The 23,096-nt window shown below is 62.3% G+C and overlaps 1 protein-coding gene across 1 annotated transcript; it reads left to right on the top strand.

Annotated features, from left to right (window-relative positions):
* The first annotated feature begins 1,649 nt into the window (after positions 1-1,649).
* On the top strand, positions 1,650-21,225 carry ADA2 (adenosine deaminase 2). The gene is made up of 10 exons (XM_054586692.1): positions 1,650-1,766; positions 3,292-3,621; positions 4,596-4,815; positions 6,418-6,628; positions 16,613-16,740; positions 17,004-17,094; positions 17,781-17,889; positions 19,887-20,044; positions 20,640-20,842; positions 21,098-21,225. The coding sequence occupies exons 2-10, from the start codon at positions 3,300-3,302 to the stop codon at positions 21,195-21,197; spliced, it is 1,542 nt and encodes a 513-aa protein (XP_054442667.1). The 5' UTR covers positions 1,650-1,766; positions 3,292-3,299; the 3' UTR covers positions 21,198-21,225.
* Positions 21,226-23,096: the final 1,871 nt, after the last annotated feature.

Below are 23,096 nucleotides of genomic sequence, written 5' to 3'. Positions count from 1 at the left end.
CCAAGACTGCGGGTTTGACCCGGGTCAGGGCACAGGCCTGGGCTGCGGGTCACTCCCCGGGCCGGGTGCGTGCGAAAGGCAACCCGTCGATGTTTCTGCCGCGCATCGATGCTTCTCGCCCTCCTTCTCCTTTCCTCTCTAAAATCAATGGGCTCATATTCGGATGAGAATGAAAACACACAGACAAATAAATAAAAACTCCTTTCTTCACAGGGAGCCCCGGCGTCGCCGCACACACTCCCTGGCCAGGCCGTGAGCTGCAGGCCCAGAGCCAGCCTTTCGAGGCGCGGAAAGGCGGTCCCACCTTTAACCACAGCTTTTGGAAAGAAAGGCTGTACCTTCAGCTTTTGTCTGGTTTTCTAAAAATCCGCAAAATATTTATGCTCCAAGTCAGCGACTTAGGCCTCTTTCCTTTCTGCTTTAACCAGCTTTACTCTTCCTTCTACTTGCGTCTTCCTTCTGATTCTTCTTACTTTTAAAAAATCAATCTTGAACCCTTGACGAAGGAATTGCTAATTCCTTTCTGTTTTCATTTTTGGATTTCTTCTTGTTACTAAATGGGGAACCGTCTTGCTTTTTGGAGATGACAAGGGTCCCAGAGGCCCCAGCCATCCAGGCACGAGAGTGGTAGTGCCAGGGCGTCTGTGGGTACACTGGGGGCAGAAGGCCTTGGGGGGGCTGGGAAGGAAGGGGTGCATAGCGGCTGCCTCTGCGGGGGGCGGGGGGAGCTCTCATGCAAAGTGCACCTGGGAGGGGGGAGAGCAGCCTGCACTGGGCTCCTGCAGAGGGGCTCCTGGGACCTGCTCCAACCAATGGGCTAGGCTTTCCCGGCCCAGCAGCGTCTTCACCAGCCAATCAGAGCAGCTCCACTCTGACTACTCTGGAGCGCGCCTTTGGGACCCACCGCACTGCCAGGATGTGGAGCCCTCGTTTGCCTGAGGACCAGCAGCCGGGCCCCTCTCTACAGAAGCCAGGTCCCCCCGCCCCGCCCCCGACTCTGCTCACCGCTTTCCCTGCCCGCTGAGAGTAGAAGACCCAGCTTCCCCAGCTGGGCGGGGCAGGGCGTGGGAAGCACAGGTCGGACCGCCAGCGTCGCTCAGCACTTCCTCCCCTGGGCGCCTCCCGGCCGCGCTGTGTCCTGCGCGGGGTCACGAGCTGTCCGCACCCGAACGTTCCCTTCTTCCCTGCAGCCCAAGGTGGAGACTCCAGTTGGCACTGAATTGGCGCCAGGGACCGCTGGCTGACACCCTTCTAAAGCAGGCGCTTCTCCCTGACCGTCTGCCCTCAGGTCCCTGCGTTCGCCCCATATCCCTGGCTTCTCCCCCTAAAACCGTTACCTGTTATTAGACGTATCTTTTTACCCTGCGTCCCGTAGGTCGCCCCCTGCTTCACAACCACACTTGCCAATGTTCAGGAGCAGGCCCCGCGCGTCCTTGTGGTCCTTGTCCAAAGCTATGCTCTGGACCCTACGAAGGCAGGACTCTCAAGCACACGCATGCTCTGCCCCCAGGCGAGCACAAACCCACGCACGTGTACAACCGCCCCACCCAACAGACACACGCAGGCACCGCATGCTCTCACCCTCCCGCCCCAGCCCGCAGCTGCCGGCCCCGAGGCCGTGACCCGTGGCCTGTGCAGCAGGAGCCCGGGAGGAAGCGAAACCCGCCTGGGCGGGAAGTGAAACCCCACACGAGCTTTCCTCTGGCTCCTGGCCGGCCCCTGGGGGCAGCGAGCAAACAGCCTGCAGTTTCTGGTGCTGCTCTGAGGTAACGGGACCCCCGGGGAGGGGACTGGGTGGGGCACCAGGCCCCCGAGGCTCCTGGGAGTGGCCGGCAAGCCTAGCTTTTGCTCCCCGGGTGGCAGCCAGCCTTGCCCGTCGCTGTCGCGGGGGAAGGGCACCTGCCTCCTGCGCCACAGGGTTCTGGGAAGGTTGTGGGCACCGGGGCGTTTACCCAGGGCCGCAGGCGGGCGCGGTCCGGTTCTTTGTTCTTAGTCTGGAAACCAAGCGTTTTCATAGGGTTTCCTTCAGCCTCTTTTCAAAGTCACGACAGGGTTCCCCGAGGGAGAAGTGGGGTTCAATGTCACAATAAGGTCCTTCCTTCTGCTCGGCCTGGCCCCGCCCGATAAGGCCTTTGGTAAGTTTGGCCTGCGGGCCAGGAGGAGCCGGGGCTGGGCCGCCGGGTGCACGCGGGATCCTCGGGGAGGGCGGGGGCGGAGGGGAAGGCACTCGGTGGCCTCAGTTTTGTGTTGCCAGCGGGAGAGGGACAAGGGGCCGGGGCGCTGGGTGGGGTGGATGGGAGGGTGCGCGGGCACCCCGTCCCCTCGCAGCGAACGCAGGGTCCGAGGGGGGCGGCTTGTGCCCGGTGCCCGCTGGCGTCTGACTCACCGCGGCGGAGCGGCCGGGGGCCTGGAGCGGGTCCTGAATGTAAGGGACTTCGGTGGCCGCCAAACTTTCCATCTTTGCCGTATCCCTGCACCTCTGTTTTCTCACGTTTTTCTGTAAATGAACCGGCTTAGCCCTGGCGGGTGGCTCGGGGGCTTGGAGCGTCGCCCTGCACAGCAACGGCTCTCAGTCCAGTTCCGGGTCAGGGCGCAGACCTCGGCGGCGGGTTCACTCCCTGCTCAGGGCGCCCGTGGGAGGCGGCCGACCCACGTTTCTCTCCCTCTCCCCCCTTCCTCTCTCTAAAATCAACAGCTGTGTCCTTGGCCGAGGATTTAAAAAAAAGAAAGAAAAAACTTTTGGAGCTTTCACATTCTGATTTTTAAAAGCTCTTTCTCATCGTTTATTTTTTTCCTCCTATTTTATGACCACGATCTCTCTTTCTTGGAGACCTCTGTACAGATAGCAATTCCGGTTCTTTTGACTCTTCCTTTTATTTCCTTCATTGTCTCCATTTCCCTTTAGTTCCTTCTCTCTGTGTGTTCTTTCTAGGTTTCTTTCCCACGTTAGAGCCTTTCTTCCCGTGTCTTCTGATATTGTGCTTGTTGGTCAGGTTTCAAAGCGGAACCCTAAAAATCGGCTCGCGACGCCTGGCTCTCTGTGTGAGCGGGGCTTGCCGACGGAAAAGCTCCACTACAAGGAGGCCTTGCGGGCGCCTTTTATGTGGGGAACCCCTCCCTGCCCGTGCCTGGAGGCCTTTTCTCCGGGGTCTCAGGGAAGCCTCTTCCACCTGCCGCGTCCTGGTTCTCTGAGAACAGGCAGTGAGGAAAATCGACGCTAAAGTCTGTAGGTTCTCCCTCGCAGAGCCCTTGCTCGCGTCACTGACTCCATCTGCGCGGGTCCTCTTCCAGGCACCCCGATGTCGGCGGGGGGCTCGCCCGGGCGGACCGCCCTCCGGCCCCTGCTTCTGGTGGTAGCCACGGCCTTCCTCTGCTCGGCCGTGGCCGTAGACGAGGAACGAGGGCAGCTGCTGCGGAGAGAGAGGGCCATGCGGCTGGGGGGGCAGCTGGTGCTGACGCGGGAAGAGGAGCTGGCCAACGCAAGGCTCATGGCCATCAAAGAGGCCGAGGCGCAGCAGGCCCTGGAGACCCGGCAGTTCCCGCCCAGCATGCACTTCTTCCGGGCCAAGCGCCTCATCGAGGAAAGCAAGGTGTTTCACATCCTGAAGAAGATGCCAAAAGGTAGAGGCCGGGCTGGGTGCCGCTGGGGCCCCGGGAAGGCGGGCAGCGAAACGCGGGGCCGGTCACTGTTGTTGGACCTGCCGTTGTTCCGAACGGAGCCGCCCAGTGGCTCCGCCCCGGTTCTGCTGGCAAATTAGGGAAGGGGGTGTTCACAGGTGGCCCCTGGGACCGAGAACCCCGCTTCCTCGGGGACTGCGCCTCAGAGAGAGAGCAGGAAGCAGACCTGGGTGCTGCCGGCCCCCCCGACAGGGCTGGGACGTGGCCGCCGGGAGACCGTGTCCTGGGCCCGGAGGACCCTGGCTTCCCTTCACACCGTCCCTCACCCCCCTTTCCAGCCTTTGTTTGGGGGCTCAGTTACCAAAGAGGATGTGTGAAAGGGCATCCTGGAGAAACACGTTTCCAGTGGTAGATTTTTACAGTGCAAACTCGGTTCTACGGGGAGGAAAAGAATCCTAGCACCGCACGTGAACAGCAGAGTGCAGCCTACAAAGGCTTTACCTTTTTCGTTTGACGTTATTAATAGATAGAAAAAATACACCCCGCGAGGCTGGCGAAGGGGTGTCCCCAGGGCATGGAGGACGCGGGCTTTAGAGAGGGAGCCTGCGGAGCCACCCGGCGGGGACCCTGGGCGAGGGCCAGGGTCAGCCAGGTGCTGAGACGGGGCAGGGAGTCCGGGGACAGTGCATCCCGGGCCTTCAGCGGCGCCGGCGCTGAAATGGGTGTCGGGTCTGAAGCACGTGCAGGGGTCCCCGCAGCAGCGCCGCAGCCAGGGACCCCCGTGGGCTGTCGCGGCGGGAGCGAGGCCAGGCTCATTTCCCACGCTGTCCTTTCAGGCCGGGCCTGTGCCAGGGCTTCGGGTAAGCGGGGGTGGGGGTGGGGGTGCGGCTCCCGATGGAGAGCGAGAGGCCGAGGAAGCCCCGCCGGGCACCTGGGCTCAGCCCCCGCCCCACACGCCCCGCTTTCTCCCTGCGCAGGCGCAGCCTTGCACGTCCACGAGTTCAGCCTCCTCAGCATGGACTGGCTGGTGAAAAACGTCACCTACCGGCCTCACTGCCATTTCTGTGTCACCCACCGCGGGGTCCTGGTGTTCCGATTTGCTCACCCCACCCCCCCGACGTCAGCAGAGTGTTCAGAGTGGGTTTTGCTTGAGAAATACCGAAAGGGGCTGCAAAACGTCACCGAGTTCGATGAGAGGTGAGTGACGATTCGGAACGTCCCACGCTCCCGTTGCAGGGGCGTGGCGTGCGGGCGGTGGCCTTACAAAAACCGAGAGGCGATTTCTTTGAACTTTACCAGGAAGTTCCTGGTGCGTTAGAAATTCAGTTCGATCAGCAAAGGTTTTAACAGCAATACCGTTGTTGCGTCAAATGAAATTTGTCCCAACTGAGCGCCGAAGGAAGAGGAGCCCCCAGCTCCTCGTCGGTGACAGGTCAGCTGGTGGGCGAAGCGCCGGATGCTGGGTCGGAGTGACTCCCGGACGAGCCTGCGCGGGAATGTTGAACAACAGCTGTCTCGGTCACGGAACAGCCTATGGGGTGTTCCCAAGGTTCCTTCCCATGGCTTGTGAGAAGCACAAAGCTTGTGGTTCATTGAGGAAGTTGCCCAAGGCCTGAGAGCAGGGCAGCAGCTAATGTCAACGTCCCAAACGTCCACACCTGTAAGAATTTTTGGGAGTTTCTTCGAGCCAAACTGACAACCATTGCCGGGAAGCAGGATCTCAGCGGACGGAGGACACGCTCCAGAGAAAGGCGGCTGAGCCGCTTATTTTACACACCACGACCCAAGGAGGAGGCCGAGGGGGGTCCCCGGGATGCAGGGTGGTGGGTGAGGGCGGCGGCGGGGAGCAAAGCCGGAGGCCGCTGGGATTCGGTAAAAAGTAAAACGACCAGACAGGCGCTTCCTGGACACAGGCGGGCACGGGATGGTCAGGAGTTAACAAGGAGCCGGTGACTGTAACAACAAGGGGGTGTGTGGCCTCCGCTTTCGTGCGGCGAGGGCTCCAGAGGTGTGTTATCGGACACACAAAGGAGCCGACGGGTTCAGGTGCCGATGCCCTTCGTCGGGGAACACGTGGGCCGTGACGGGGGTCTCGTCCGGAAGCGTCCAGCTCAGACCGTCCAGCGTGGTTACGGGGGGACGCAGCGCGTGAGGCGGCCACGCAGGGCCGCCTCCCTCCAACGGATCCCCCACCCGTCGGCCAGGGCCGCCCCGGCAGGGCACAACCGGCGCCGCGACTTAAACAGCCGACACGGGCTTTCTCGCTGGTCCGAAGGGCAGGAGTCCGGCACCGAGGCGTGAGCAGGCTGGGCGGCTCCCGAGGCCCGTCCCTGCCACCCTGGCCTGCCGCTGGCCGCCGCCACCCTGTCCTCACGTGGCCCGTCCTGTGCGCCCACCCTGCCCCCCGACTCTCTTATCAGAGTCCTGCTTGATATTGGCTGCACCCCCAAGACTTCATTTAACCTGAGCCCCCCCCTTCAAGTCCCTCTGTCCAAATATAGTCACACTGGGGTGAGGGTTTCAATATATGAATTTGGGGGAGACACAATTCAGTGCATAACACCCCCCAAAGAGAGCCCCGTCCGGCGCGCAGGGTCAGCAGGTTGGGCTGGCTGAGTGTGCAGAGGGGAACGGGAGAGGCTGGGTGGGGGGCCATCCGGCCTGGGCCGTCGGGGGCGCGTACAGAGCAGGTCTCAGGGCAGAGCCCCTCACCTCGCTCGCGGCCACGCTTTCCGGGGTGGGAGAGGCCAGGCGCCCTGGCCTGCCGCTGTCCCCCCAGCGCCGTGCGTGTCCTGGCAGCCTCCTGAGGAATTTCACGCTGGTGACCGAGAACCCCGAGGCGGCGTACCCGAACCGAGACGTCCTCTGGACTAAGTTCAAGATCATCTTCTACACCGTCTCCAGCCTGATCAACTACGCGCCGGTGTTCAGAGACTACATCTTCCGGGGCCTGGAGGAGTTCTACCGGGACCACGTGCTCCACCTGGAGCTCAGAGCGGTGCTGTTCCCGGTGAGTGGCCGCTCCGGCTGGACCCGCAGGTCCCGTCACCCCGCAGGGCTGCACGGGCTCCCGAGGGCCAGGGCAGGAGTAAGAGACGACGTCACCCCAAGGGGACGCGGGCCTTCACGGGGCATGAGCGGGGACCCCTAAACAAAGTGCGGCCATGGCGCCCGCCGCCTTGGGCCCGGGACCCCGCACCTCTCCCCGCCGCCCCCTGCTCCTGCTCCAGGCCTGATGGCTCCCTGCGCCGTGCCTTCCCTCCGCATGCTACTGACCTGTCTTCTTTGTTTTATAGATTTTATTTACTTATTTTTAGAGAGATGTGAAGGGGGAGAGAAAGAGAGGGAGTGGGACATTGATGTGAAAGAGAAACATCAATCAGTTGCCTCTCATACGCGCCCCAAAGGGGACTGAACCCGCCACCCAGGCCTGTGACCAGAACTGGTGACCTTCCGCTTTGCGGGACGATGCCCAACCCACGGAGCCACACGGCCAGGGCTGCAGACTCTTCTTATTTTCTGTTTGTCCCACCACAGAAGTTTCCTTCCTGATTTTTCTCCAAACCATTGTGCACCCAGCGTTTCCTTCAGTCTCGGTGGAATCAAGCTCCACTCTTCGCACCGAGAGGCGAGTGGCGGCCTCGCACGCCTAGAGGGCGATCACCGCCCCAGCCTTGTTCCCAGTTCTCGCCCCGCCCTTCCTCCCTATTCCTCGCTTTCTTTTTTCTCTCCGGTTCATCCAGTCACCAGACAACTGCCAGCACCTACCCTGGGAGGGGCTGTGCTCGGGCCGGGTGTCCTTGAGAACAACAACGGTGGGTAAACAACACACGTGACGTTACAGAACGATTTACAGCCCTGGCTGGCGCGGCTCAGCGGACGGTGCGCCGGCCTGTGCACTGGAAGGTCGCCGGTTCGATCCCCGGTCAGGGCGCCTGCCTGGGTGGCAGGCCAGGTCCCCAGGGAGGGGGCGCGTGAGAGGCAACCAATCGATGTTTCTCCTTCTCTCTAAAAATATATAAAAATAAAAAATCTTAAAAAAAAAAAAAGAACCATTTACAGGGCATAGAGGGAACCCAGGGACGGCACCAGCCGGTGCTCCCGGGCAGGCGGGCGGGCGGGCGCGAGGAGCGGACGGGCCTGATGCAGCGCGTCCTGGAACCCGGGGCAGGGTCCCCGCACTGAAGGGAAAAGGTGGGCAAAGGCGTCTTCCTCGGTGGGGTCGCAAGCATAGGGACAGGCTCTGCAGACACGTCTGTGGGGCCCGTTTGGGGCAGCTCGGAGCTCGCCAAGCGCGGCTCGAGCCTGAGATTCTAGGGATGCTCTTGGAAACAAGACCGAGGCCCTGCCCGGGGGGCTCGGTTGGTTGGAGTGACGTCCCGTACACCCAAGAGGTTGTGGGTTCTGTCCCTGCTCAGGGCACGGACAGGAGGCAGCCGATCGATGTTTCTCTCTCTCTCTCCTGTCCTCTCTCTAAAACATACCCTTGGATGAGGAGTAAAAAAAAAAAAACTACCACTATTTGCCCAGCAGGGGAACAAAATGTACTAGTGTAAGTGGACTGTTGAGGACAGTGTTTTCACATGCATCTCTATCACCATAGAACCTCTGGAAAAAATGCAACATACAGCGACTCTGCTGGCTTCGCATTCTCAAGCAAGCGAGGTTCTGGTGGGGATTCCTCGAGGGCCTCCACCACCCCCAGCTGGCTCGGAGGGCGCCCGCCCGGGAACCAGTAATTCCAGTTTGCGGGTCGGGCTCCTCTTTCTGCTCCGGAGACAAAGCACCCTCCCGGCTGCGCTCTCCCTCTCGCGGCCTCGCGGCCGGGCCCACCTTCCCCCTTAGACATGTTAATGCCCCCCTGGAGGCTGGCTACCGGCGGGCGCAGGCGCGGGGTGCGCCCTCTCCTCCCCGGCTCCACGCGCGCCAGGACGCCCCGGGCGGGCTGGCCGGTGTGACCCCGCGCAGACGCGGGCGCCCACGCCTCGGTGCTGGGCGAGCCGGAGGGCGCTCAGCCTGGCGCCTGCGGGGGCCTGCGCGGGCTGCGTAGATGAGGCCTGGGCGCCGTCGCTCCAGCCCCGGACGGAGAGGCCGGCGTGCGCCCGCGGCCCAGAGGAGACTTTGGGAAGGGCCTTCCGGACAGTCGTGCTCCCGTTTTGGCCGGAAAGCCCATCGCTCTCCGGCGTGGGCTCCAGACCCCCTTCTCTGCGGGTCTGGCCCGAGCCCCCCCTGCAGCGCCTCCCGGGAACTGGGGGGCCCACGTCTCCCCCGCGGCCCGAGACGTTCGCCTCCAGCACCCGCGTGGTCGCCCGGGTTGTGTGTCCCGACATAGGAGCCCGGTTTCCCGGCGATAGGCCGGCAGCGGGTGTGACTTCGAGAGACACCGCAGACATGGCCACGCTCCTGGGCGGCCGTCCTCACGTGGGCGCCCTGGGGTTCGCCTGCGCCCGCCCCCGGCTCCTAGCTCGCGGCCTGGGGCTGGGCCGGAGGCTGCCCGCGGCCCCGCCCCGCCCCCACCCGGGGCTTTTGATGCAGGTGGTCCCGCCTGGACCACACCTGAGAGGGCCTTGGAGCCCCTCCTCCTGCGGGGGCTCCCGAGGGGCATCCGGCCGGACGGACGGCAGTCCTTCTGCCGGGGAGCGCGCGCCCCCACCCCCAGCCGGCCCTGCAGGGAGGGCCGCTTCCTGTGGGGCAAATCCCGGCGGCTTCCTCAGCGCGGGAGTGGGGGGCCTGGGGCTCCCCGTCAGCGGGCAGGGCAGGGCAGGTCGGGTCCGGCCGGTCTGAAGGCGGCAGGCGTTGGTCTTGAGCCTGGTGGGGAGTTTGGGAGTTGCTGGCCCTTGGACGAACGGGAGGGGCCGAGCATGGCCGGAGCGCGGCTTCCGGCCCAGCCCTCCTCCCCTCTTCTGCCGCTGACCCGGCGGGGACACAGGCCCCGGGACCTTCAGCCAGCGGACCGGCTCGGCTCGCCCTCTCCCTGCGAGGCCCACCCCCACCCGCCCCCCCAGCCTTCCCGGAAGGTGGAGGCCTGCCGGGATTTGGGATTCTGGGGGAGGCTGAGGGGGATGGGACTTGACCATTTGTTCTGGTCTGACCCGGGAACAAAGGCCTCTTGCCATGGAGAGCCCATGCCTTAATGCTCCCCATTAGCCGGAGCAGGCAGCCACGAACACATTGAGAACTAAAGGCCGCCGGCCCTGGAATTCTTTTGCTGAGCCGCACTGCCCGCCCCCGACCCCGGCTTGTGGGGCTGATTCAGGGCCTGGGATGATGTTGATGGACTATCCTGGCCGCTCAGCCTCCTATTGTGTTACTAATGCTCAATAACAAAGGCTACTTGCCTTTAGCAACAGTTGCTAGGCGGGTCTTATCTCCTGGGCTCCGTCCCTTCCCCCACGGCCAGGATCTGAGGCCCAGACGGGGCCCTGGCCTGTCCCGAGAAGGGGGGGTCTCGTGACCCCGTGAGATCACCCACGGGAGACGGCCCGGCGGGCTCTTACCAACCCTGGGGGTCTCGGGAGGAGACAGGTCTGTGGCGAGCCCTCGGGGGCGGTCACTTGGGCTCTGCACCCTCACCCCCACCGCGAGCCTTTCCTGGGGTCTCAGCAGGCCCCCCAGGAGAAGTGCCCCCAGCTTAGTGCTGCAAGGACCACGGCCTCCTGGTGCGGGTGCTGCTCCGGCAGAACACGCACAGCGGCCCCGGCCGGCGTGGCTCTGCTGGTTGAAGCCTAGTGTGGAAACCCAAAGGTCGTGGGTTCGATTCCCAGTCGGGACGCGTCCCTAGGTCGTGCGTTTGGGGTTCAATCCCCGGTCGGAGCACATGGGAGAGGAAACCGGTCGATGTTTCTCTCTGGCTTTGAGGGTTCTCTCCCACGCTCTTTTCCTCCCTTCCCCCTCTCTGTGAGCACATCCGGCAGTGATAATTAAAGAGAAAAAGAAAGAAAAGACGGCTGGCTGCAGCATCTACCTCACCGGGCAGCAATTGTTCTGTTCACCTGTCGAATCAACAAAGATGGGAGGTCTCCGCCCTGGCTGTACCTTGTTTGTGCTTTAGCGTCACCTGGGGAGTGACAAAGTAAACAGGTCCCAGCCCAGAGATCCCGGGGACGGCTGATTCCGAGGTGCAGCCAGGGCGGAGGCTGGGGGCGGGGGCAGGGCCGCTGTGCGGAGACCTTCAGGGTCAGCAGATGCTGGAGGACTGAGTGCGCCAGCCCCGTAAGCCACCTGTGAGACAAGGAGGTGCAGTTTCCAGGATTAAATGAGGCTTGGTATTTAGCTCTTGGCCTTCGCCCGGTGAGAAGCTCCGTTAATGCCTGGGAGCTACGGGTGCCGAGTTAGAGATTCTGAGGCCTGGTTTCCGGTCTCGGGGAAACGAACTGTGTGACCTTGAGCCACTCTCTGCTGCCAAATTCCCCTTCGCCTCCTTCCAGCTTCAAAATTCTACGAGGCCACGATATCGGGGACGATAAAACTTTGTGATGCTATGCGGAGTGATGAAAGCTGTATGTCGTTTGGTTAATTTCTCCACAAATTTACAGTTCCTCGAAGACACCACAGTTACAAAATTGAGACAGTCTGCCCTGGCCAGGTGGCTCAGCTGGTGGGAGCATCAACCCGATACCCTAATGACTGTGGGTTCGATCGCCAGGCAGGGCACGTGCAAGAATCAACCACGGAGTCATGAATAGGTGGGACAACCAATGGAAGCGATGTGGCTATTGCTCTCGCGCTTCTCCTCTCTCTCCAAAATCAATCAATAGCTCTGGCTGGTGTGACCTGTGACTGAAAGGGTCGCTGGTTCAGTTCCCAGTCAGGGCGCAGGCCTGGGCTGTGGGCCCAGTCCCCAGTAGAGGGCGCCCAAGAGGCAACCACACCTGCATGTTTTCTTCATTTTTTTCACCCTTCCTTCCCTCCTCTCTGAAAAGTCAGTAAGTAAATACATCTTTCAAAAAAGTAAAAGTAAAGTCAATAAATAAAAACATCTAGAAATGGAAATAACATAAATTGAGTCCACGCGTTTTTAACGCAGGAGGCCTGACGCACGGCTGCAGCAGCTTTTGCATCGTTTAGTCTTGGACAGAGGGCTGGCACCTGCCTGGGCTCACAGGTTGCGAGATTCTTAGCTATTTACTCTCCTGTCTAGGAAGCTGCAGATTTTGAGATGGGGAATAATAATATCATTATTATTGTTAATAGTTATTATCTCAAAGTTCTTTGCCACGGTAACTCACCTGCCCCTTTCTCTGGCTCCGCGAGGTGTGACGCACTTGGAACAGGTGGAACAGCGTCTCCACCGAGGGCCTGAGCCCGAAGGCCGAGCGGAGTCCCCAAACCGGAGCCCCCAAACCAGCAGGCGAGCTCCCTCCCACCCCGGCTCCCCAGCAGGGCTCTGACCTCACCCATGGGTGCCGGGAGGAGTCGCGGGGCCCCCGCTGGATGTGGGGCGCTCCCGAACGCTCAGATTCCACCCCAGGCGCCCCCACTGAGTCTGCGTCTCCCAGCAGAGGCCCAGGAGAGCCGGGCACTGGGAGACGCGCGGGCACCGGGCCCGTCCCCGCGGCTGGCCGGCCGTGGGAGCCGCGCTGGCATTGGCACGGGAAGCCGGTGCCTCCGGCCCAAAGCTGCAGTGACAGCTGAGGCCTTGGAGCCCCGGCGGCCCCGCCACGCCGTCCGGTCTCGGCCGCCGGTCTCTGCGCGCTTGATGGACCCGCCTGGGTTCCGCTTTCGGGCCCACGTGTCAGGGGCTGATTTCTCGCACAGGCTCCCCGGGCTCCCTCCTGCCCCGGCAGCGCTGCTCCGCCCGCAGCCCCTCCAGCGCCCCGGTCCCTGCCCCGGTCCCTGCCCCGGTCCCTGCCCCACGCTCCCGGGCCGAGGGCTCAGGCTGCCGCCTGGCGGCCCTGCCTTCCGTTAGGGCTCGTCTGTCTGCAGGGCTCCCTCTCTGGTGCTGCCGGAGGGGAGGGGGGAAGGGCACCCCGACGTGCGCCCCTGCCCCGGGGTTTTGTCGTCACCCAGATGGGCCCGCAGCGGGGAGCACTCTGGTCCTCCCCTCTGCAGGTCCGGCGGCAACGCCAGGACGACTTCACGTACCAATTCTGGGCTCAGTTACCGCCGTGGCTCTCAGACCTGTACCTTCAAGACGTTCCGCGGGTCCCCAGGGCGCGCGCGTGTGTGTGCGCGCATGTGTGGGGATCACATCAGCTTTATCCTGGGTCCTGCAGCCCCGACGGGGAAATCATACCCCAGAGGGATTTCCAAAGCACAAGGCCACACAAGCACCCACAGCCCGTCACCGGTCAGAGCAACAGTGTCCCGGAGGCGCTGCTTCTGGAAAATTCTGAACAGTCCTGAGAGAATGAGAGCGGAAAAGGCAACAATAGAGCCCTGGCCGGAGGCGCGTGCCGACGCCCCGGTCCAGTCCCAGGGCAGGGCGCGCGGGAGGCAGCCGACAGGGGCCTGGGCGGGGCGGCAGCGGGTCAACGTTTCTCTTTTTCTCTAAACTCGGTAAATAAAAGGTAAATGGTGGTGGGGGGAGACAAATAGCATCTTACCTTTTTTACGAAGAGAGTTTCGACTTTGTAGGCTGCCGGAGAAAGCCCAGGGGAGCCCGCAGGGGTCCCCAAGACCACGTGGAGGTTCTCGCAACCCCAGAGATTGAAGGATTCCAGCCGAGTGCCTGGAAGCCTGTCGCAGCCTTGATCAGGGACAGGAAATCCCCCTTTGGAAAAGTCCCCGGCGAAGGGGTGTTCGCATCGGCGGAGGCAGCCCAGGCGTCAGGCCGCACCTCCGTTCGGCACCTCGGTGCTCGCGGGCTGGCTCAGAAGGGATTCAGGGCCGAGACTCCAACGCTGGGAGCAAGTCTGTCCGGAAAGTCACCGAGGCAGAACACATGAGCTGTAGAAGACATGGGCTCAGGGCACAAGGGGCGGAAGCAGCAGAAGGGCCCACGGGGCTTAGGAGAGAGAGAGGTAAAGAGGATGCACCCGCGGGGGAAGCCAAGGCGAAGGGAACGGGCAGGCTCGCTCCCTAAAGGGCTTTTACGGGCCAGGGTTTTAGGGGAGGCTCTCAGTAGACCACTCATCAGCTTCCCAGGCGTGTCCCCTGAGGGTCCCGGCCGCCTCGGGTTGGTCGGTGCCCGGGCCAGGGGTCACGGTCACCGCAGCTGGCCCTGGGGCCGCCGCGGCGTCTCCTGCCGGGCTCTGCTGCTTTCCTGGGCCTGGAGCTGAACCACAGCCTGAGCCACCCTGTCGTCTCCAGGGATTCGTGCCTAAGGGGTGGTCCTCCAAGGGGCTGAGCGCGAGGCCCTTGAAGCCACTCTTGGTCCCCTTGTTCGTCCCCCAAGGGGGCCTACCCCGTGACCAGTGACATGCCAGGGGCGGAGGGTCAGCCTGAGGGCCAGGGCCCTGTCTTCCCAGTTGAGCCCGTGGCCCGGCACCCGCGGCTTTCCGCCCCGGCGACCTTCCGTGCCTGCGGCCCAGGGTCCCTGCTCCACTGCTCGGGCCCCACCCCCTGCCACAGCAGGACAGAGGGAAAGCTTTCTTCCGTTGTGTTCTTGGGGCCTGCAAATTAACCGACAGAAGCCACGTCAACAGGAGTTAATTTGATATTACTTTTAAAAAAGCTCTTTTATTTATTGATTTTTAGAGAGAGAGAGAAACATCGATTTGTTGTTCCACTTATTCATGCATTTAGGGGCTGATACTTGCACGAGCCCCGACTGCGGCTCGAACCCGCAACCTTGGTGTATCGGGATGATGCTCTAAGTGACCCGCCAGGCCAGGGCTGATGTTAAATTTTTTTTTTTAAGATTTTATTTGTTTATTTCTAGAGAGAAGTCTAGGGAGGAACAGAGGGAGAGAAACATCAATGCGTAATTGCCTCTTGCGCGCCCCCTGCTGGGGACCTGGCCTGCAACCCAGGCCTGTGTCCTGACTGGGAATCAAACTGGCGACCCTTTGGTTTGCAGGCCGGCGCTCAGTCCGCTGCGCCCCACCAGCCAGGGCCTGATGTTGATTTTTATGTGCACAGAAGCCTTTGTGGAAAAGAGGTGAAGACCCCACGCAGTGGGCAGACCAGGTGCTTTACAGACTATTTTAACAAATGGAAATCAGTTGTAGGGAAGCGACAAGAGAGAGGAAAAGGGGTTTGGGTTTCCAGGGGCAGTAAATTGCAAGACGGCAAATATGTGGAGGGAAGCCCGAGAAGATAAAGGCCATTTTAGCGAAGTTGGTTTTTTCACATCCCCCGCCCCGCCCCGCCCCCGTTCCCCGCCCCGCCGGGCGCCGACCTGGACTTCCTGTGTCAGTCCGGAGGGTGTTCCTCCTGGCAGGGGAGGGGGCGGAGGCCCCCCCCCAAACAGATGGATGTCCTGCTGGTACGCAGGTCAGGAGAGGGCAGGGCGCGGCATCTGCATTTGCTGCTCTGTAATTGCCTTCAGCGAAAAATAATCATGTGTGAAAACCAGCATATTTGCCCCGGCGAGTGTGGCTCAGTGGACTGAGCGCCAGCCTGCGAACCAAGGAGTCGCCGGTTCAATTCCCAGTCAGGGTATGTGCCTGGGTTGGAGGCCAGGTCCCCAGCAGGGGCTGCACGAGAGGCAGCCACACATGGATGTTTCTCTTCCTCTCTTCCTCCCTTCTCTCTCTAGAAATAAATTTAAAAAAATATTTTTTAAAAAATGGCGTACCTGGGGCTGGTTAAGTCATCGTACTGTGATCATACTGATCCCCTTCAGTGAACCGTAGGAATAACGGCCGCCCTTTACTCATATGGCTCGGAAGAATGGCTGGGAGGCTCGGTTGGTTGGAGCGTCGTCTCGGGCACGAACGTTCGTGGGTTTGATTCTCAGTTGGGGCACATGCCTCGGTTGCAGTCTTGGTCCCCAGTCGGGGCGTGTACAGGAGGCAACAGACCCGTCTCTCTCTCTCTCTCTAAAACCAATAAATGTATGTATCCTCAGGCATGGATTTAAAAAAAGAAGAAGAATGGGCAATACTAGATCCTGAGCGAACCACCCCAGACCCTCCGCTCTGGAGGGTCCTGGCAGCCTTCGCAGGCGGCCCGTCTGAGCATGCTCGCTCTGAGGCGGCCTCGGTGGGGGTGGGGAGGTGCGGTGCCAGGGTTCACAGGGGCAGCTGCCAAGGAAACCAGATGGCAAGGCCACCGGGGCCATGGGAAGGGCCTGGCACGGCCGCCTGCTCCCTGCTCCGCCGGCGGCACAGCAGAGCAGAGCCCTGCAGGCGCGAGAGAGCGAAAGGCCGCCCCGTGGGCTGGGGGCGCCGAGCGGGGACCAAGGCAGCACGGCCGGGGCCGCCAGGGGGCCGGGCAGGGGCACAGGGGTCCGAGAGGGCAAGGCACCCAGGTCGCGAGCACCCGGGCGAGGAGGCGCCGCTGCTCCGTTAGGGGGGAGCCTCCCCGGTGCCCGTCCCACCTCTGCCTCCTCTCCCGGCTCTAGCTTGTACCCCTGCCCCCCCCCCGGCCCCTGCAGCCACAGACCCCCTGCGATGAACCGGTTTGCTGGCCTGGCAGCCCCCGCTCCCTGTTTCTCAAACCCTACCCACCCCTCCCCGCTCGGCACCAAGGCCACCCCCCACCGGGGACTCTTGCGGTCCTACCCTGGTGAAGAAAGCCCTTCTTCCCTGCGGAGACCCCCTGACCCTCCAAGGCTGATCCCTCCAGCGTCGGGTCAGAAAAGCGGGAAGAGCCCGGCTGGGCTGTTTTTTGTTCAGCGCGTCGATGCTCGGGGGCCTTTCCCAAGGGCCGGGCACGGTTCCGGGCGGGGGACCCAGACGTCAGCAAGACAGGCCCGTGCCCCAGGCTGCGGCACCAGACAGCGGTCCCTCGGCGGGGCGGGGCCTTCTGCCCGGGGTCCGAGGCCGTGAGAGACGACGGACAAACACGTCGCCAAGGCCGGCCCGGCTTTGCCGGCGATCTGGCGGCGGGCGTGACGTTCCGCTCCGCTCACCTCCGGCGCCTGCCCGGGCCGTGCTTCCTCTCCCAGGTGTACGAGCTGGACGGGTCGACCCACAGCCAAGAGTGGGTGGTGGCGACCTACAGAGACGTGGCTGCCCTCTTTGCAGAAAAGCATCCCGGGTTTACTGGCATCAAAATCATTTATTCAGACCACAGGTGAGGGAGAACACGGCCGCGGGCGAGCGGCGCGGGCAGAGCCGCAGGCCGGGACAGGAGAAGGGGCGGGGGCCGGGGACCCCGGGGCAGCGTGTGCACGTGGGTGTCGGGGACGGTCCCTGCCCCCGCTGGGGTAGCCGTGGGGCAGCGGCCCCGAGGGGCTGGGAAGGGCGGCTGAACAGCCTGGACTGGGCAGGGCCTGCCAGGGCACGCGGCTCGCTCAGCGCCACGCCACGCTGGCCTCGCGTCTCTGTCTCTCGCAGATCTAAAAACGTGTCCCTCATTGCAAGATCCGTCGAGATGGCCATGAAACTTCGGACCAAGTTCCCGGGGACGGTGGCAGGGTTTGACCTGGTAACTGTCTTTGTGCAGCAGCGGGAGCTCGGCGTGGCCGCCCGCCCAGGGGCCCGCAGCGGTGACGGTCACCAGAGAAAGGAAGCAGAGAAGGCCCCGGTCCCAGAATCAGGAGGGGTTCCGGGAGCAGGGCAATGGTGGCGGGTGGGCTTGCTCCCGTGCCCCGCCCTCTGCCCTTGTTCACTGCCCTCTCTCCTGCGGCCACTCAGACGGAGTCACCGTCCCCCCTCCCCTGCTGGGGGCGCTGGCCCCGGCTCTTGCTGTCTCGCTCCCTCCCTCTCCCGGTCTCTTTGGCTCTCAGTCTCTGCCTGTCTCATCCTCGCTTTGCCTCTCTGCCTCTCTGTGTCCCCCGGTCTCTGTGTCCCCCGGTCTCTGTGTCCCCGGTCTCTGTCCTCTGCCTCTTGCTCGCTCTCCATCACTCGTTCCCCCCGCGAAGGGGCTCAGGGCGAGGTGTGGGGGCTTGGAAGGCGGTGAAGGTGGCGAGAGAAGACAAGGTGGGAAAGGCTCTGGGGAAATTCTTCGGGGGCAAGAATGCACGTTTTTCTGTCCCAACCCTGCCACTGGGTGGCGCAGTCCTCGAGCCCTGGAGACGGGGGCCGAGGGAGGGCTTCCCCAGGCTGCAGGGGCGCCATCGGCCCGGGCCCGGCCTGCGGGCAGCCCCACGGCCCCTCTGCTCTCTCCCGCAGGTGGGGCGCGAGGACACCGGCAGATCCTTGAGCTACTACAGCGAGGCCCTGGCGATCCCCGCCTCGCGAGGCTATAGGCTGCCCTACTTCTTTCACGCCGGAGAGACAGGTGAGCCGCGCGGAGACAGGGGATCCCGCGTGGAGACAGGGGATCGGGGGACAGAGGAGGTGCTGGGCGGGAGGGGAGCGCGCCCACGGGGCACTTGTCCGCGTCACGCAGGCCATCCCAAGTCGCCCTGGCAGCCGGATGCCATCCCCGCAGGAGGACGCGCAGGACGCCTCGCGCGCATTATTTCAGGCTCTCTCCCCGGGCCTCAGTCACAGACCAAGAGCTCAAGGCTCCGAGCAACGTGTTCTCGGTCCAAGGGAAAGTCGTGGAGGCTGAGCCTGAGCCCCTCGTTTACTCTGACCTCCATTTTATGATGAGTGCCCCGTGCCGGAGAGGCGAGCGCACCTTTCCGCGGTCACGCGCGTGAGTGACCTGCCCAGGCGTCCGGGGGGCGTGGCCCACGCTCCCCAGAGCTGAAGGGGGACCTCGCGCTGCCCAGGGGCCTGACTGCTACTCATTCTGACGCACCTTTCGGGCAGCGTATCTTTGCCCCCAACTCAGCCTGCGAGCTCGCTCCTCTCTCAGCCGCTGCCCATGCCAGCTCTTCCGGTGGTGAACGCTAAGCCAGAGGAGTCCCAGATCATGCCTGCAACTTCAGACCAAAGGGAGTGGCTGGGGGGCCTCGACCAGGAGGAAAATGGCTACTGGTCCCCCCGCTCCCTGCCAGCCACAGCCGTGGCCTTGGGCCCCCATCGTCACCGGCCCGGATTTCACAGCCAGGCCTCAGCCTTGGTTTCTCACCCCATCTCAGAGGAAAGGCCTCTCTTTTTTTTGACGTTTCAAGTCCATTTGGATCACAGCCGCCCTGAGGGATTTGAAGCATTGTTTGTGGGTGACAGGACGAGGCTGGTTAACCTTGACGAGCGTGGGGTCCCGTGGGGCACGTCACAGGCGTGTGGAATCCCTTCCTCGCGGCGAGGCGGGGTCCGACCCAGCCCTCGGAGGCAGGGCCTCAGGAGGCGATTTTGCCAGGATGTGGGCATTTCAGATCCAAGAGTAATGCTTGCCCCTCCCTTTTTCAAGAAGATGTCTTCGAAAAGAAAGCACTCGATAGGAAACCAGTGAAAATCTACCTAAAAACGCACACCCTATTCAGCAGCGGGAATTTTATTTCTGGTTTTATTCCTAACAGAAAAGCGCCACGTTGGCCTTTCGCACGTGGGTCAGTTAGGATGCCTGGGGCTCCCAGGAGTGGAGTACACGCACCCCACAGGCCTGACAAGGGGGTGCTCTGTTACGTCGCACAATAAGCAGCCTCCATCCCTCAGCGGCGGGATGCTGCCGTCACATTCGGGCAAGACCGCGTCCCGTGAAGCACAAAGCGAGGGGTTTCCTTCAGGAGAGGAAGCCCCAGAGGCTCCTCGCCTGCGACCCCGCAGGCCGGCCTTAGGCCTCCTAGCTGCAAGGGAATCTGGGAGGGTCGGGACCTGTCCTTCTCACTCACTAACGCGGCCTGGCCGCAAGGCGGGCCCCGGGGGGACAGCTAGGCCGGAGGCAGCCTATAGCGTCTGCCACGGCTTCGCCCCCTCCGGCCGCTGCCCTCTTGCTATTGTCCCAAGAGTCCTGTTAAAACATTCGGATTAAACTAAGTACATACAAATAATTGTATCACCAGTGTCTGCAACACATGGTTGTAAAGATTATGCACATAAAATTCCTAGAAAATAGCTCTGGAAACAAACAAAAACATGGAAAGAAAAAAACAGGGACTGTGGGATCCTATACACCAAGGCGTGAAACCCAGTTTTGCTACCGAGTAGCCTCGTTCAGTGCGTCTCACCTTCCCCACCTGCCACACACGCACTCACGGGAGACGCGCTAGAGATACACACCTGCACACACGCGCCCATCAAGCACAGGCGGCCTCACTCTCGTCAACATTGTTAGAAAGAAAATACGTGTGTGTCTCTGTGCGAACGTTCGTTCACCGCCCTTCCTCGGGGGAGGATGACCTGGGGGTCAGGCTCCCCATGCGGAAGGCTCCCCTCTCCCCGCAGACTGGCAGGGCACTTCCGTCGATGAGAACCTCCTGGACGCCCTAATTCTGAACTCCACCAGGATCGGCCACGGCTTTGCTCTGACCAAACACCCGGCCGTCTGGACCGGCATGTGGAAGAAGGACATCCCTGTGGAAGTCTGTCCCATCTCCAATCAGGTAAGCGGGACCCGCGGGGTCCACCCAGTACGACCGTCTCCCGACCTTGCCCTCTGCTCTGACTCCCAGACCCCTCCCCCCACCTGTGACTTCTGTCCCCAGCTCACCGCCTGTGCTCCTGCACCCCTTCCCACCCCCACTTGGCGCAGCTGTTGGGGAACAGCCCGGCCAGAAACCATTCAGCACAACGAGGCTACAGGGCGGGTCCTGCTGGGGTGGAATTTTGGACAAACTAAAGGGACACTGGGGGAGGCCAGGGAAGTGGCCGGGGCTGCAGGTGCTGCTCCCACAGACGCGCGGGCGCTTCTGGAATCGGACTGTCTGACCTCGCTGGGGCTCGATGCCCTGAGCAGGGCCGAGCAGGACCACGCGCTCGGAGTGGGGGAGCCTGGGTGGAGCCTGAGGCGGCTCCAGTCCCAGTGTCAGGGCTTTGCCCAGAAGCCACCCCCCACCCCCACGCTCACAAGGGGGACGGGTTAATACAGAAAGACAGAAGCTGGTGGCGCTGCCCAGGCTGGCCTTTCTCGTGACGGCTTCCCGGGCCACAGTCTGTCCTCCTCCTCCTCCTCCTCCTCCTCGCCCCCCGCCCCTGCAGGTTCTGCAGCTGGTGTCGGACCTGAGAAACCACCCCGCAGCTGTTCTCATGGCGACCGGGTTCCCCGTGGTGATCAGCTCGGATGACCCAGCTATGTTCGGTGCGTCCGGCTTGTCCTACGACTTCTACGAGGCCTTCATGGGCATCGGCGGAATGAAGGCCGACCTGAGGACCCTCAAGCAGCTGGCTCTGAACTCTATCAAGTGAGGGGCCTGGGCCTCTCTCAGAACCGCGCCCTCCCCCGCCCCCCATGCCAGCTCCCATCCCAGAGCCGCGTTGACGGAGGCCTGGGGCGGGGCCTGGAAGGGCGCTGGGCGTTTCCTCCGCATGCTCTCTGGTCTGTTGCCCCTCTGGGCTGCGGGGAAGTGTGTCCTGCAAGCGCCTGCGAGTCCCTCCCTTCCCTGTCCTGCCCCCCAACCCCTCCCCCGGGGCTGACCTGGGCCCCTCTGCACGGGCAGGTACAGCGCCCTGCTGGACTCGGAGAAAAAGGCTGCCATGGACATCTGGGCCGAGAGGTGGGACGACTTCGTGGCCGAGCTGGCCGGGCGGCCGAAGTGAGAAGACGGCCCCCTCGGACCCCGCTCCTCGGCTGGGGCACAGGCTCTCTCCCACCCCCTCCGCATCCCCTCCAGTGTAGCCGCCGCCCGCCCCCCCCCCCCCCCCGTCTCTTTAGAGAAACGAATTTGTGAAGATGAGCAAAGCCTCCTGTGGGCTAAACGTCTCAGAAACACCCGGTCGAGGGAACTCGGGGCTTTGAAGGCTTTTTCTGCCCCAGCCTCGGGCACGTCTGCGCCCGTGGTTCCCTCCGTCTCCTCTGGCCTGTGCGCGCGGACGTTTCCGTCCTCCTTCCCTGTCTGGTCTCTGCGCCGGGTCGTCTTCTCCTCTGCTCCTGACTCTTGGCTTCTTTGCTCTCTCACTCAGGACTCTCGCTGAGCAGTCTCGTTCCTGCTTTTGCTTTTAAATCCCCTCTATTTGCTGATGGTTCCCAAGTTTATTTATTCCCTTAGCCCGCAGGAATCTCTGAAACTCCGACGTGCAACTCTGAACTCTGAACTCCGAACTCTTCCCTTTCAACTCCTCCTCCGTCGGTCAGTCCCACCCGGGAGCTCGGAGCAGACGTCCTCCGTCCTCCGGGAGGTTCCCCGAGCTGCTCTCTCCCCGCTCCCCGCAGCGACTGTGCCCTGAAACCTCCACCTCCACTGCTGGGGGCTGAGCTCCAGCCCCGCCCCCTCTCGCCTGAATTGTGGCAATGGCTGTCTCATCGATCTCCCTTTTCTTCTCTTTGCCTTTCTCACTTCATTTTCCACAAAACAGCGGCTTTTAGAGAATGAACCTAATTCACCCTGGCCGGTGTGGCTCCGTGGCTGGAACGTCGTCCCTCACGCCAAAAGGCTGTGGGCTCGATCCCTGGTTGGGAGGCAGCTGATCAATGCTTCTCTCTCCCATCGGTGTTTCTCTCTCTCCCCCTCCCATCCTCTCTCTCCAAAATCAATAAATAACAGTAGAAAACACTTTTTAAATTTCAATGAATTCAGTTTACCCCATTGCGTACAACCCAGTGCGCGTGGAAAGCCCCAGGTGTCTCAGTAGCACTTCCTGTTGGACCTGCACCCCTGCCAGCCTCCTCCGGCCCGTGACCCCGCTGCCCCGGACTCTGGCCGCGCTGGCTGCCTGCCCCTCCGGGGGCCAACCTCTGTCCCGCGCCAGGGCCTCCTCTCGCGGCCGCCTGGCCAGCTCGCCTTCCCCGCGAGGGTCCAGCCGCTGGGCGCCGCCCAGGCTGCCTGTGATACCTTGGTCGTTTCCCTCGTGACTTACCACGGTTTGCGGGTGACTTTTATCTCCGGTTCATGGTCTCCCTCCCGCGGGACTGGGGCCTCCGTGTGGGCCCCCGCTAATGATGGCTTCACGCGGGCCCTGCCCCAGACCTCCTCAGTGCCCGGAAAAGGACGCGGTGAACCGATGGACGTCCCCTGTGGGAACGAGCTGGGTGCCGACGCAGGAGGGAGCAGGGCGGGGCCTCCCCGGACGGAAGACCTCACGCCAGGAGCAAGCTGTGGCTGTTTAATTTCCCAAGCTGACCGACCCGGGTTCTGGAGCGGCCTCAGCCACCGAGGCCAGAATCCCCGAATGCCCTTTTTCCCAAGGCCAGGAGTTAGAAAGACGGACGTTGTCCTTGCTTCTCACAAGTATTGATCACTTAAGGATTGGATATATAATATATAAGTATGTCTACAAGCCAAAACTAAGTTAGCATACTAGAGCATAAATGTTTTCATGTAATACTTGAGTATGTTACTTTATTGGGAATCGAACTGGCAACCCTTAGGTTGGCAGGCCAGCGCTCAATCCACTGGGCCACAGCAGCCAGGGTTTCTCCTCCTGATATGTTGCTTTAAATAGCAATCATCCTAAAAGCAATATCATCTTTGTCCTGCCTTGGCAAGGTAGCTCAGTTAG

This window comes from Pteronotus mesoamericanus, unplaced genomic scaffold (assembly GCF_021234165.1).
Source record: "Pteronotus mesoamericanus isolate MK-2021 breed Mesoamerican mustached bat unplaced genomic scaffold, CSHL_Meso_final contig_94, whole genome shotgun sequence".
NCBI classification, from domain to species: domain Eukaryota; kingdom Metazoa; phylum Chordata; class Mammalia; order Chiroptera; family Mormoopidae; genus Pteronotus; species Pteronotus mesoamericanus.
This window is presented reverse-complemented; position numbering and strand designations above follow the sequence as displayed.